General features: G+C 36.1%; 1 protein-coding gene across 1 annotated transcript in view; it reads left to right on the forward strand.

Moving 5' to 3' along the window:
• Positions 1-16406, forward strand: part of HIP1R (huntingtin interacting protein 1 related) — a gene marked incomplete in the record, with an annotated part of 51737 nt that overhangs the window by 23921 nt on the left and 11410 nt on the right. Inside the window, 12 exon segments of the mRNA XM_072415793.1 lie at positions 743-804; positions 2590-2730; positions 3558-3615; positions 4254-4329; positions 5239-5385; positions 6518-6579; positions 6682-6754; positions 7190-7373; positions 9670-9758; positions 10337-10453; positions 13079-13180; positions 15440-15634. Of these exon segments, the coding sequence (XP_072271894.1) occupies positions 743-804; positions 2590-2730; positions 3558-3615; positions 4254-4329; positions 5239-5385; positions 6518-6579; positions 6682-6754; positions 7190-7373; positions 9670-9758; positions 10337-10453; positions 13079-13180; positions 15440-15634 (1306 nt within the window).

Consider the following 16406-nt stretch of genomic DNA (forward strand, 5'->3'; position numbering starts at 1 on the left):
AAAAAAATATAAGACAGTGTCTTATTTTCGGGGAAACATGGGTAGGCCTGTGTTATAATTAGACCGTTTCATTCTCAAGCGTATGGGAATGCAAAAACCTGTTTAAAGCAAGTCAGAAGGTGTTCAGATGCACCTATCAATGAATTTCGGCAGAATTGCCTCAAACTTCGGTTTAACTGATGCCATTAACGCAAGCACTATCTGTCTACATCTTTGTCCTTTCCTGGTTTAAGTGAACATCATTGTTTAAAAGGATATGTGATGCTTCAGTATAAGGAAGCTTCAAATATCAGAGGTATTGAGCCTGATTAAAGCTCTCCAAGGCTGGAGAGGATACACTTTCATTGGTGAAGCTGGATGATCCAGCAAACCTGGAATGGATTTCTTAAAATATTTTGCTTTTTGCTAGCAAATGTTTTGAATCTTGGACCAGATCCATTCCAGGTTTGTTGGATCATCAAGCTTCACTGGTGAAATTGTATCTTCTCCAGCCTTGGAGAGCTTAATAATAATAAATCAGGCCCATTGTTTCAGTTCATCAATTAGTTTAAAACAGTTCAAAAATTAACATGTGTTCCTCTGCTTCATGTTTTCTTTGTTATTTCAGAGATTGCTTTTAAGATAGAATCCTAATGAGCGTTGCTTTAGGCAGAGTTAAACATGATATAGATTGCAAAGGCAAAATAATTGGTCAATTGTTATTTCTTTCCTTTTACATTTGCGGTGTGTGTGTTTTTTTTAGATTCCAGCTAACCGTAGAAATGTTTGATTACATGGACTGTGAACTTAAACTTGCTGAAGCTGGTAAGTACGTTTTCAGCCCAAATCCCCTATTGTGTAGAATAAAACAACATACTGAACACGTTTTGCCATGTTTGTTATTGTTCTGTTTGAGAGATGACCTTGTATGTGGCACTTTTCACATGTTTGGCAGCTCTGATTCCAGAGCAACCCCAACAGTTGAGTTTCTTCCTTATTCCAGAGCCCTTAAGAACTCTGGACCTTGATGATCCAGGAGGCTCATATACCCCAGTTCTGGTTGCATGTCTGCTGTACAATGTTCTAGTTCACCTCTAAAGCTGTAGTAAAACTGATCACACAGTATTAATATAACAGGATTCTGTTTCATATTTTTGAGCAATGCAGACATCACTGTGGCAAAATAAGGGCACACACAAGCTATTAAGAATCATATGAAAATAACTTAATTTGTGTTGTAGCTTGCATTATTTAAAAAATAATGTAGTTTAGGACAAAAGTCCCTTTTAGTTTCTGAACAATTCACGTTGTCTGAGAAGAGGAAAAAATATTACATGTTACAGTTTAGTTACATCTTAGGCCTCATTCTGTCCTTTGTTGCTTGGTTTGGTGTCAAAGTACATTTATTTGTCTACAACAGCAGCAGTGACAAAGAAAAGTAATTATTAGATCACAGAAAGTCATTTTAGTAAGATAGTGCTAACATATATGCTTTATATAAGTTTCTATAATGAAATTCTTTTTGTTGTGTCAAACAGTCCTTGTTCTGCAGTCATCTAATTTTTAATAGGCAAGCTTTTTTCCATGCTCTACACTAATCAATTTGTTGCCGACAAGACCCCTATTACTGCATGATGTTGTATGTAGGAGACTATACAACTATGCAGTATACAATCTTTGCTGGAAGTCCAAAGCATATAGTACAGAAGTTACCAGCATTTCTGCAATCTTTGTTTTTAGCAATTTAATATAATAATGCTTGTTTGAAAGTCAGCTAAGGTCAACTTTCAGGCCGATGCATGGTCTCTAACCAGGATGACATAGTAATTTATTATAATAAATTTCTGATTTTTTTTTTTTTTTTAGTAATTTATTATAATTATTACTGCAAACTACTGTAAGTATTTTCTGCTTGTGACTTTTGTAATATATTTTGTAACTGATGAAAGTCACATTCACTACTTTACAAATATGCCTCCTAGTTTCTATGAATACATTTTGCCAAAAGATTGATCGTATACTATAGAATTGAATAGTACAATCTCCTTTTAGATCTACCATTTTTATATAGTACAAGGGCCTGCCTGATTTTATTCTAACTAAATTCGTTTTTTGGGTTTGTCCTCAGAATATGGTGTCATTTCTGGTATAATTTAATGGCTGTCTTTCAATGCTATCACTTTTACCATTGAAGTCATAACACTAACTTGATTTAATGCATTGAAGGATAATGACTGTTCATTGCTAGTAATTACATGTTGGAGGAAATGTTGAAGAGCCTATGTCTTCAGTCAGGACTTGATCTCCTTTTTGTCCCATTGTCATATCTAAATTTTTTTTTTTACTCCGTAATGTTTTAAGTACAATTTTTTAAACAAACATTTCCTTTGCTGCTGTTTTACAAATTAATTAAAATGAGCACTGTTTTTGTGTGTTTTATTTAGATAATTTAAATAAATGTTAACCTTTTTTATTGTGCCCTAAATGGTTCACAGAGACCTCACTTCTCATTGCTGCAGAGGAATGATTTTTTCCCTTCTATGCTTAGTGTTCCTCAATGTGTGTGCTGTATATAATTATGCTGCATAAAGTAACACCATCTTATATCAGTTATCAGGCAGCTGAACAGTGCCATTGCAGTATCTCAGATGTCAGCAGGACAGTGTAAGCTGGCTCCTCTTATACAGGTGATTCAGGACTCCAGTCATCTTTATCACTACACCGTCAAGTTGATGTTCAAGTTGCATTCCTGTAAGTATGATTGATGTCTTCCTACATGTTCTCATTATATCCTTACACAAGTACAAATAAGTGATTTACAGCAGAAGCTGGCAGGCTTAATCAGCAGTTGCTCCTCCATATCATTATGTTCTAGATTTAGGTCTTGGTACACCAGATGTGTTAAGTTACTGCATGTTCCTGCAAGTTATTTATAATTTTTTTTTTCTTAAACTGTCAGCATGGTAAATAAAAGCTATTTGACTTGATTTAGATGTTGCACACTCCAGGGCCATTTTTTTGTACCCTGCACAGGTTACTACCTGTGAATAAGCAAGTGTGACTCATTTGATAGGATAGTATGTACAAGTTCCATGTGTTTTAGTGGCAGTAATTGATTCCTACCAGGAAATGTTTGAGGGAAAGCCAGATTTTCAATTTTATAAATGGAGCCCTATTTTTTTTTAATAAAAATTAGAATTTCCTATTGTTACATGCAGCAAAATGAGGAAAATAAACTTCTATTGGAAAGTATCCTCTAATGATACAATGGTTTGTTGTGAGGTGGGCGGTCAACACTTAATAAAGTATTGCAGGATGTGCTCAAACACATTGCTGGTCTTTGAACACTCATTAGGAACAGTAACCAGAACTTTACAGCCAAAAGAAGCATGTACTCTGAGACATATTGGCTTTTCTTGGAAATCCCATGATCACCAGCCTGGCCTTGATGATATGCCTCTTAGTTCTTTATCAAAATCACCATTACTGTTAAATGCAGCTCTTCATATTCCTTATATGTAAAGGTTGTTATCAGGTTGTGTTCTATAAAATACTTAGTTGGTCTTTTTTTATTCTAGGTCTGCCTCCAGATACATTACAGGGACACAGAGACAGATTTCATGAGCAATTCCATAGGTGTGTATGACTCTCTCCAGCTCTTGTTAGTCATTGCCTTTTAAGTGACTGAAAGGAATTAATCAATGCATGCACTGATTGGATTGAATGTTCTAAATACAGTAAACTATTTTTTTAATAGTCATGCTTTAGTTGCTAACAATAAATTTTAATGCTAACAGTTACATACGTTCTCTTTCTGCATTTTTTATGGATATTTTAGGTTTTGGTAGATTCCAAATACTTAAACCAGTTTGCAGTTTGTCTAAGATGCTTGTTGATTGCAGTCTATAACTGTGCTGTGGCTAGTTATGAAAGCTTCCTAATCTTGTCTTGGATTTTTAATTTATTTTGTGTTAGAATAGAATTCAATGGGAGGATCTGGATCATTGAAATATGATGGGAACACCCAAAATTATTTTGTGGTCAGGAACTCTGAAAATATGGCATGAAAAATCTTACTGTTAGTAGATCAAAGGCAATACAGTTTTAGCTGGACTGTCCAGTTTGAATGACTTGCCGTTTCATAAATGAATTTTTTAATCCAGTTCATTCTCCATTGGAACTTCCAGCAGTGCAATGGGTGCATATTTCTATTTTTTTGTTATTTCATAATAGGCATGGCTAGATTATAATACTTGTTTACTCTTTCCTCACAGCTTGAAAAACTTCTTCAAACGAGCAGCTGACATGCTGTACTTCAAACGGCTTATTCAGATACCACGCCTTCCTGATGTAAGTTTAATGACCAGTTTTACCGCATTAATTGCATTTGTGGTTTATATTTGATTGACTGACCTGGTATTTACTGCTGTAAAACCTGTTCAACATGTAATTGGCACATTATTTTGTCTGTTGATGTAAACAGGCTGGCTGGGTTTAACCTTTAAAGTGGAAGTCAAAGCAAAAATCATCTGTAGCAACCCATACGCCTAATATTTTTTTATTTTTTTTATTTTTACCTTTTTTATGTACTGGCTAGTCCATGTTGGCACAATTTAAAAAAAAAAAACAGTTCCATGAGGATGTCACTACAATGTAATGTCAAAAGTTACTTCTTTTCAGAAGTCACCACAAAAAACAAATTTTATGTTTTTCTATTCTGCTGATCCTGGTATCCTGATAGAACTTTTCTCCCCATCAGCTTAACACAGCAGCCAAACGTTATATTGTATGTGTATAACAAGAATTCATTAGCACACTAAATGACGAAGCAATCATTAAAATATGTAGCCTTTAGCAAAAAATTCCTGAATGGAAGCAACATGTGTAACCGCACCAGTGTTCAACCCGGGTGGGAAGAAATTGTAGGCTGGTGGCAGCACCTGTAATCTGACCCAACTCTTTAATAACCATTCAAAAACAGCCGGTGGTTACTGAAAAGTTCCGGGTGGTGCGTCTGTCTAAAAGGGGCTGGGGAGAACACTGAACAGCACTTGGGCACCCAGCCTTCTAGTCTCTCAATTACCTGTTGAGATCATCAGAAGTTTAAGCCTCCTTCACTTTTGCTTCACTGATTTCTGGATTATTCAGTGGATCCTTGATATTTATTCATCATAAAGTATTATTCTATTAAAATTTTCATCTCATTTATAAATAAAATATTGTACAAATGCTATTTCATTTCATGTATCGTATGTATAGAATCCACCCAACTTCTTAAGAGCCTCAGCTTTAGAAGAACATGTGAAACCTGTGGTAGTAATGGCCAATGAAGCTCCAGAGGAGGAGGAGCCGCCACAAACTGAATCTCTGATTGAGATCAACAATGCCCAACCAGTGGAGCAGCAGGTGAATGCAATTTTTTTTTGTGGGTTACATTTTTACTTTACTGTAATATGGCTTTTTGCGATATAGAATATACATTGTTTTGGTGTAGATTCGGAAGTGATCTTGCAAATGTCTTCATGGAATAGCTCCATCTGGAAAAACTCTATAGAGGTGATACATTGATGGTTGTGTTTATTCTCTACAGCAAGCACATGGGAGATCTGTTCATGCATAATGTATACCAAAGCTTGAGGGATCAATTCTGACTTACATAGGCCTGTTGTGGTATCTGTAATGTGTTTTGTTCAGACAGCTCATTTATTTTCAGTAGCTTGCCAGATACCGCATAGGACCAAAAAATGCACATAATGCCTTGTGTTCCATTTCATAAGAATGCTACTGTGGGTTGTCCACTGCTGTATGGCATGTTGGGGTGCACATTATTTCAGTTGGGGTGCAGCGTTTACATCTAAATAGGTATAACCATTTTAAATGCAGAGCAGATAATACATTTGTACCATATCTGGTACGTAGTGCCAGTGCTGCATGCATTTCAGTTTGTAACCCCATCCTAACACCTGACAATGGAGAAAACTGAAGTGGACTAGTAGTCTGCATGCAAGCCCTAGACATTTTGTTGTGTGGCCCTTGGGCCATCTGCCGACTGTAGTTTGACATAACTATTCTTTAAACCCGTGTTTGCTAGTTAGTTTGGAGTGTTTCTTTCATGTGTTCTTTCTTTTTTTCTGTATTCTCCATCCTTTTTTTTTTCTTTTTATCTTTTTTTCTAAGCTCATAGATAGAAATACCGAATTTTAAAGGAAATATCGAATGGGTTCATAAGGAATGCTAATGTGAAACCAAATTCAGTCATCTCTAGCAGTCTAATGTAATGCGTCTCCGGTTTGATTTTCTCCAACAAGCCTAAAGCCTACTAGTAGTCTCTGACCAAGTCCTGTAGCATGTCTGCAGTCTTCTGACTATCCCTTTTAACATGCCTGCAGTCTTATCTACGTTCTGTCACCTGTAGAAATACATTACTGGCGTCTCAATGATGTGAGGGATTACACTGAGGTTCACAGTCATCTAAGTAATTTTGCTTAAATGAGTTAACTTTTATATCCACCTAATAAGTGATTATGTTTTTTTGTAGGTTGTTGAAGACATCTTTCAACAAACTTTTGGGCCTCCGAATGGTCTTATGATAGATGATAGGTACAGAATAAATATAAAATGTGTCTGTTGCTTTTACATTTACCAGCAATGTTTTATTATCTGTCTGCTGTGTGCTCATTATATTCTTCATTCTTTTTTTAGGGATGTACAAATAGAAAATCTTAAAAAAGAAATTGAACTGCTGCGTTTAGAATTGGAAAAAATGAAGCTGGAGGTCAGGTTTAAGGTTAAGGTTTCAAGACCTTAAAGCAGGTTCTATATTGTTTCTAACACTTGGGTGTTAAATGGGTGTCTGACATAGGGAAGGTACGCAGGGGTGAATAAGGTCCAGCACATTATTATTCTTGGCTAGTTAAGTGGAACAACATCCCTTAAGTCGTAATTTTAAAGAAAACTGCAAATTATGTTTGACCTACCCATCAAAATCACTGCCTCTTAAGAATTCTTAAGTTTGTTGATTCATGGGAGGCAACTTTTGTCTAACTTTGATATGAGAGTAGAAGAGGTGTATTCCATAATGTGAATTCAGTTGAATTTTTCCCGAAGCCATTGTTCTGAGACGGTAGGAGGGTAGTTTTGTTTTAGTTTTAATAATTTATCAAATTACCTGAAAGCAATACATGACATTAAATTTGTCCAATTGTCACAGGCTCAGAAATACATTATGCAGCTGAAAGGTCAGATAAACACTTTGGAAGCTGAGGTGGAAGAGCAACGTAAGCAGAAGCAGAAAGCTTTAGTGGATAATGAACAGCTGCGGGATGAGCTGGAGAGACTGCGGAAACAGAAGCAGGAGAGTGACAAGACCCAAGGACTGTATGGCGAAATAGAAAGTAGGTCCTTACAAATTGGCAGTATATGTGATGAGTGTTTAATCCATACTGCAATACATGGCAATTTGTTTAATGTGTTCTGCTTATGACTTGTAACCAATTCCTGAAAAGCTTCTGAAACGCAGACCTAATTATACCATAGGGATTTTATGAACATCTGCCAGAGGATTTAATAAGCAACATGATTAAAGTGTACTTAATGGCAGGGCTGGAAAACAAATTGTCTGAAAAAAGTAGCCATTTTATTGTGTGTCAATGGAAGTAAAATTTTATCTTCAACAAAATCTATATACTTTTTATTGAGAATTGCAAATATGCATGGCCCATGTCCAAATTAGGAAATCCAGAATCCTTTTTATGCAAAACTGCCAAGAAAACATCCTTGCATGGTGTCTGTCTCTATAGCCATTTTCTCCTCCATGTCCTGTTCTAGGGGGGAAAAATGCAGCTGTTTGTGGTATGTGCTCTCTTATTCTGTATGGGCTATTCAACTACTAGATCTGCTTCTGTTAGGAATACAGTAGTTTTTATCGAAACCATTTTAAACCCTTTTTTAATTAAAAATTAAAGTTAAAATATATTTTTATTTTTAGTTTTGGATAAATTAGGGAATAATTTTCACCACTATCATTATTTTTGGTGTTAAGAATTCAGATTCAACTGGACTTGTTCTTGTAATGTGCAAGATGTTTGCAGCCTTCCACAGCTTTCTACTAGTGAAATACCCCAGCATTTATATCCACACAGCACAACAAACCTTAATGCAATCCCCATAGAATGCAACATGACAAATATTAATTGCCCAAACCAGGAAGTGTTAAAAAAAATTGTGAACCACCTTGTTCTAGGTATGCAGTCCCATCCTTGGTGTCAAGAAGTCTGCATAGGTGTTAAACCCTCAAATGACATGGCCAAAGGTGTGAGCTGTTTAAACACAGGTATAAAGATGTTAAAATGGCAATAAAGGTGGTAGTTGGACTGTTTCATACCACTTGCAGTATAGAGAGAAAATCTCCCCACCGGGGGCACAGATGGCAATAACATTTGACAGGGGTTCTGAAGCTTTTACATTCTATCCAAAGTGTAAACATTTATGCTTTCACAATTCCCTGATTATATAGCAACATTTGTTTCCAGCAGCATTATGTATTACCAGATATTAATGTTTACTATATTTAGGATATATTATTATTACGTTTAATAATATATCATCCTAAAGAGTGCTTGTCAGGTCTTTCCCTTAATGGTGAGTATTTAACCACTCCCTAGTTACATCAGAGATTGTTCTGTTTCCTGATTTTTTTCTTGTATTTCAGTGTTTTCTCTATCTTGTTTGAGTTGTAGGAGTATGCAGTAACTACATTGTATGATCTTTGTGGTGTTGTTCTTTTTTTTTTTATCTTCAAGGTGGCACTTAACATAAATACAAACATGAGTGCATTATTTTATAAATCTGGTGAACATTCAATTTGCAGAATAAAGCTTTACTTTTCTACTACTTAAATTGAAATGGTAAATTTAAACTTGGTGTCTACAGATATATAGATACATACATACATACATACATACATACATACATACATACATACATAAATACATACATACATACATATCACCATCTCTGATAAATGTTGAACTTTTTAAATAAAAACACAACATGGCTGGCTGTTGTTTGTGTTGGTATACACCAAAATAAAGTTGTTAACTTAAACCTAGACTTTTTCTGCTTTGTGTGTTTTTTTTTGTTTTTTTTTCTTTTAAATATCTAAAATCGAAGTCTCTATATATTTCCCATTCCTATCCATCCAGAGTTTTTTTTCTTCTTTACTGTGTAGAACAACCTTTATGATGTTGATCCAGGGAACATCTGATTGCCTCACAAGATCAGGAAGGTTCCCCCCCCATTAGAGCAAATGAAACCTATTGGAGCAAATTGAGCTTTATGGGGGATTTTTTCCTTCCTCTGGGGATTAATTAATTATATAGAGATTTATTTGCAATATGCTGTTTTGTAGTATGTTTATACTTATATTTTCTTTTTATACTTTGTATGCACTCTTAGTTTTTTTTTTTTTTAAGGATATTTCTCTATTTTATCTTTTTAAGTTCCAACATACTATAGGGGCTGTACAGTAAATAGGGGCTGCAGATGACACATCTTCTTTCATAACAATCTATTAGAAGAAGAGGGCATTTATCTAATCACGCCTCTAATTTAGTGGATCACATGTGCTTTATTTGTGGAACTTGACTTTAGTTTTGCAAATTTTTTTTTTTAATTTTCTTTTGTTTACAGAGAAAGTACAAGCAACAGAAGTACGCTACAACAAGTTAAAGGAAAAGCACAATGAGCTCATCAATGTCCATGCAGGCCTTCTAAGAAAGGTATCGCTCCCATTTTTTATATTTAGTTATATACTTTTTAAACACTTTCATAGCAAATATACGCCTTTAGCTCCAAGCCTCCTTTGCCATATCTTAAATGGAACTCTCTTAAACCCAATGAGAACTATTTGGGTAGTGTTTGTGTGAATATTTGCATCAAGCCTAACATTTCTGTTGAGTAGGGGAGGGTTAGGTGTACTAGGTAACTAGATGTGTAAATAATAAAAAATTGTTTAGTTTTGCAGTTATAGGCAAGCAGGTTAGATACAAGCAAGTTGTTACATTCAATATTTCTTTGAAAACAGGGCATTCTCCTGACCCTTGCCATTACCATTGTCAATGTATATATCGGGTTCAATCAATGGGTTAGGCACCCATTTGGCCAGTGACTTTACCAATGTAATGTACATATTGGGTGCTTAATGGACTTGCCAGCCTATTTTTCCCATGGCCTGCATTCGTAGGCTTGGGTATAACTTTCAAGTATTTAAAATTGTTTTTCTGTGTATTTATGTGCATTGAATTTAGTTTGTGACAGAGTCTCTAATATCGAGATTTTGTGATCTTCTTTTATACAGAATGCTGACACAGCCAAACAGTTAACTGTATCACAGCAAAACCAAGAAGAAGTGGCACGTATTAAAGAACAGCTGGAGTTTCAGATGGATCAAGTAAAGCGAGAATCCGAAATAAAGGTTAATTAAAGGAACTTTTATTTTAAATCATTATTCTCGTTCCCACAGGCATACACATTTAAATTCATTGCGAGACCCCAACCAGGGGCTGATTAGGCTTTGTGCTTAACTGCAAGATTCAGAGAGAAGCCTTTATAATACTTGGAGTAATCTTTATGATTTGTATTTCTTCCATTATAGGAGGATAATTAAGTCAGTGAGTTCCTTAGGATCAGAAATGAATGACATTGCTGTAGGAATTTTGCCCCCCGACTGACTTACATTTACACAGTAATGCAACACAAGCCTTGAGTTTTTTATATCATCATTATTAATCTACTGATGCACACAATACTAACACAGTTATGCTGTTTTTGCTCTTAAATCAGTCACTGAAACTGACTAATCTATGGTCTTATGCATTAAATTGGCACTATCTACACACATTGTCTCAAAGTTACAAAAGCTTTAACTTTTAACAGTTGTGCTCCCACCTAACAATCTGTGAAAAATGTTTATTTTTGGAATACCCAAACCAATGTGAAGATCCTGCTTTAATTAAATCAGTGTTGCTTTGTTGGGTATTATAAAATGCAAAATGGTAAGGATCATAATTTATTATAAAACCTTCAGCCAGTTTAAGATGGGTTTTTACTCAATGTTCTAGTTTACTAGATAGCTTAAAATTAATAACTCATCCCTTGGGCTAAATCTACATGGATGTTTACCTCAGCTTTTAACTTGAGGCTTTAAAAGCCCATGTTTGAAATTCCCAAGCATTCCAATTGGCTAATCTACACCAGGGCATTTCCATTTTTGAGCATTATAGATAGCGTTCCTTGCAAAGTTCTGCATCCTGTCTCCCCTAGGGCTATGGGAGCAATCAAGAAAGCGGAGCTGTCAGCAGAGAAGAGCTCCGCTGATTGCTCCTGTCTGTGATTGGCTGAGGAAAGGGAAACCCTGATGATGGCTCAAGCGTCATCGGGTTTCCCTTTTCTCTATTATTGGCTCAGAAAAGGGAATAAAGGTTTCCCTTTTCTCAGCTATTCGGCACTACAGGTGACTGGGGAGACTTGTCCTCATTTGCCCTCTAATGCCTGGGGATCCCACACTGTCAGGAGTCCCACGGCTGCACTCCACGGCTGGAAATCATCCTTTCATTGTGGGATAACCTGTAAAGAAAAAAAAAAAGAAGAAAAAGTTTAACAGTTACACAAAACACACACATTTAATAAATTACTTTAACATTAAAGTCTTGTATTATTATTTTTAACCCTTTCAGGAAATGAGTAAGGGCTTTTATGTACTCCTGTACTCATTCCCTAAAAGGGTTAAAGTAAAACTTTTATAAACGCTTATGTAAAATCGTGGTAAAATGCTTCAAGCTTTAAAAGGTTTGTAAAAGTGCATTAAAAAGGCATATAAACGTGGTACGAACGTTTACATGCATTTTTAAAACTGTCCGTGTAGACCCAGCCTTAACAACCAATAAATGATTTACTTTTATTATTAAAAGTGATACATTGCCTTTTTTAGTGTGAACGTTTTTACAAGTGATTACAAGTCAGCACAGTTTCCTCTAGTTACTGTATGTGTATATGGAACTACCCAATTAGGTAATTAAAGATTAATGCAGTTCTGCGATCATTAAAATATCATTAAAATGTATTCTTGTTATGAAAGCAATTTAAATATATGATTTTGACCTAATTTCAACCTCTTACAATCCATTGTGCAATCTGTAATGCAGTAAATCAGAGATGAAGCTAAACGGTAAAAAACAGTCAGCGGTGTTAGTGGGTGGAGCATGCTGCTGATAGGATAGATCAGAGTGACATAGAAAATAACTCATCAGTAAATTGGTGTTACTATCTAGTCACTAGAGGGGTGGAAGAGACCTAATAGTAAAGGTGGAAATGCAGAACAAAAAAGTCTCCCTCCCTGCCAAAGCAGATTGTGCTGTGCCTGTGATAATTTTAGGACTGGATGGACAGAAATACATATCCTTTGGCTCCCTTCCCATTTACATTTGATTTGTGTAGTTAACGGTTTGCCTGGAGCTCTCATTCTAGGGTCTGGGGACTGGTAATAGTATGTATAATATTTGTAATTAGTATAATAATTTCACAGGCCTTTATCATCTTTTGATGCAGACCAAGCTGTGACCATTGCAAGGGTTAAGACTAATATTTTACCAAAAAATGCTTGTAAAGGTCACCTCTTATGTAGTATGATTTTTTTTTTTCCCCCCACAAGGTTAAAAAATGCATCTGTAACTATTTAAAATGTGTCATTCTGGAGTTATGCTTTATTTGCTATTCTCTTGGGTAAAGTGACAATTATCTGTACTGTGGAGCAGCACTGTAATCTAGAGATTATAGAAATTAAATCCCCTAATGTTGGTGTGGCGAGGGACCAAGAGGTTTGAGTCTCCTATAAATGACAGCAATGTTTTGCAGAGGGGGCTGCAGAAGTATTAACTTTTTTAGAAAAAAAACTGAAGCCTTTATCATTACCATTTGCCTCTGACCTTTTTTTTATTTTATTCAGTTTACTGCTTTACCCCTATAAAACACACAAAACCGTTTGAGGGGTAAAATAAATGTGTCTGCTTATACTTATTCTTTACATTTCATTTTTTTAGAGTTGGAAGAACAGACTTTTCAGATTGAACAGCTGAAAACTGAGGTGCAGATGAGAAATGAAGAGCTGACAAGATTGCAAGAGTCCCTGGGAAGTAGTCAGCAGGTACATTACTGAAGTTATGCATAGTTAGTGGTAGTCCTGGTCTGTAAAGTCTACTTGTCCACTGTTATCATGTGTACAGAACTCCAGCAAGTGAACAAAACACTTTCTTTATATTTCTGTGTAGCTTTGTACAGCTGTGTACACATACATATGGAATGGTATGTACAGCAAGTAATTATGTGACATTTTTTGCATGCATGTATTCAGATATTAGGTATATAGAAGTGGTTACAATACCATAAAATACATCTTGGTCCTTTCCAAACTTTGCCAAAAGTGAATAAAGGCAAATTGGTGCATGCCTTGGCATTAGCAACATGTAGTGTTGGGGGGCTTGTTCTGTTAACATAGTGTATAAACACCCATACAGAAAAGTTATAAATGGGCGAAATGTGGCAAAACAAGTCCTCCATTGTCAAGATCTATAGATCACGGGAGGCATGCATGCAGCTGAGTGTGTTGACCTAATAAAAAATATCAGTTGTTAATGGACAAGGCATATGTTAAAAAAGAGTCCAATTTTGTTGTGGTATCATGGCTATCCATCCAGTGAGACCAAATATTAACCGCCTTGGCTGTATTCCCGAGTGTGGCTCGGGGTGAATTTTACATACCAAAAGCAATAGGAAAAAAAAAATCCCACCTGCTCCCCTCGATCCAGCTGCGTCCTCAGCGATCTCTGGCCGTCTTCTGCATCACATCCTCGGCTTGATCGTTGTGATGCGTGAAGCGTCTGAACACCGGGGATGAGTGGCTTGGCAGGAAATTTTAAAGCAGATTACTTTGTAATTTGCTTTTAAAACACTGATCACCATGATAAAGTTATAAAAAATCCAAATAAATAATAAATCCAAAAGTTTATTCTATTATTGTACCCTTGTTTGGACAAAATTATACATTTTTTTAATTGTTTATTTTATTTATAATTTTATTTATGAAATGATTTAGAATTATTTATTATATTATATATTATAATTTATGATTTGTGTTTCAAACTTTATCATACCCGGGGGTTATTCCTAGGAATTACAGGCCTAAAATATTAAACAACAAATTTCCACACAAAACAATGTACTGCTTTTGACATAAAAATACCGACATAATTAGACTGCCAGGGGGTTAATGAATTGCATTTCACTTTTTTTGTGTTGGTAGGTTATTGTTTATAGACTTAGGAATAATGGTAAATTGTCCAACCAGTCACTAAGTGATGGAGTTCGCTATTTTCTTGTGTTTGATTTTCAAGTAGCAGTCTTTAAGTATTCATGACGTGGCAGTTAAGAATATTGGTAGCAAAGTATCTTAAGATGCAAATAAGATACTCACTGACTAAATGAGAAAAATTTGGTGAATTTGTTGGATGGGCAGCACAGTGCCTCAGAGGTTAGCATTCTGGGCTCTGCAGTGCTAGGTCCCAGGTTTGAATCTCAGCCAGGACACTAACCGGATGGAGTTTGCAGGTTCTCCCCATGTTTCCGTGGGTTTCCTCCCATATTCAAAAACAAGCAATGCGAGAAAGTGCAACATACCCCCTGTATTGAGTGCATTGTCTCAAATGTGTGTATTTAAATCATCTCCACACATTTGTTATGTACAGAAGTTGTATGATGATACATGTTTGTGCAGCAAGTAAACAGAATTTCACTAAACCCTTTAGTATTGGGTAGTACTTGCAATCTATTAATTTAGGGAATTGGTATATGCCGTGTACAGTATCTGTATAAGAATGCTGCTGTTTATTTAAGGATTCGAATCTATTGGAAGTGTTCTGTCCCAAGGGAGTAGCTTCCTAGACTCCTGAATGATTAAAGCCACAAACTGTAGCAGCTTCCTATGTAATTGGAATGCAGGGGGTCACAACCTGCCTGCTCAATATTTCAGCTTTTTGTCCAGTAATGGCTATACTGCACACTTCCTAACTCAGATATTTGGTAAATAATAACTCTAACAAAACATGTCCTTGAAAAGTAACTGCATGATAGTTGTAGCTTCTGAAATACTGAATGCCAGGAAAAGGTTTCTGCCTAAACTGCATTTTCATTTTTATAAAGAATGATTTGTTTAAATTTTAGGTCTAACCTGCTTAAGCAAAGTCTCTGTTTTCAACTGAGCTGTAGAAATGTTTGAGCTTTGGATATGACTTTATTTACACCCAGAAATGATGGTAGAAGATTAGAATACCCCTTTTTTTCAAGTTTTATTTAATATATTTTGTTTTTTTTGTTTTTTTTTTGTTTTTTTTTCTCTCTAACTTTTTAGTCTGAATCTCAGTTAACATCAAAATTGGCATCTCTTGAAGCAGAGAAGGATGCATTACAGAGTCTCCTGACCTCTAAAGAGTCTGAACTACTATCAGTCAAGAATGTAGCTCAGGAAACAGAGTCCTTATTCAATCAAGAGCAGGAGAAAAGAACCAGTGAAATTAGGGACTTGCATGAAAAACTTGACAAAAAGGTAATATAACTTTACGATTAGCGTTTCACCAGTGCCCATGCACTGTAAAAATTACCAGAATATGATGCAGGTACTGAAGCAGACTGTAAACACCACCTTAACAATGGAACTTGTCCTCTAAGACTTAGTCTACATTGACAGTTTTTCCAGCGTTTAACCCAGGGGTTGCAAACCCGCGGCTCTTCAGCCTCCTTTTTGTGGCTCCGTTCGGCCGCCGACGGGGGGATCACCTTCCTCCCGCCCGTAGACACTGCAGAGGAGGGGTATTCACCTTCTGGTATTCTAACAAAATAACCTATCCATAAAATAAATCTGCCAGGGGGCGTGTACAAATGGGCATGTACAATGACATCATCATTGGGAAAGTTTCACAGCTGTGTTTGTGTATGAATGCTGCATGTCATGTACTGCAGCCTTACATCTCTCCCAATACAAACCTCCGTATCTCCTAAACAGTATGTCCTACTGACTTGAAATTTTCAGGGTACACAGGGGACCCTCATTGCTAGCAGTACCCCAAACCTACCTACCGGTCACAAAACTAGAAATGTCTTACTACACTACCCTGTCCCCTTCTCTACTTTGAACCCCAATTTCTCTGAAATGTGGAGTACAAAACCAAAAATGTAGGTTCGAGTGGGGGGCACCTGTGACTAACACCCCCTAAAATTTCATCGTTAGGTGATCGTCAGAACATAAAGAACTTTGCCCATCAAAAAAATTACCCTGTTACACATTGCTGGAGGCTTCTAGCACCTGAACCTCGATTTCT

The sequence above is a fragment of the Pyxicephalus adspersus genome, chromosome 6, assembly GCF_032062135.1.
Source record: "Pyxicephalus adspersus chromosome 6, UCB_Pads_2.0, whole genome shotgun sequence".
NCBI classification, from domain to species: Eukaryota; Metazoa; Chordata; class Amphibia; order Anura; family Pyxicephalidae; genus Pyxicephalus; species Pyxicephalus adspersus.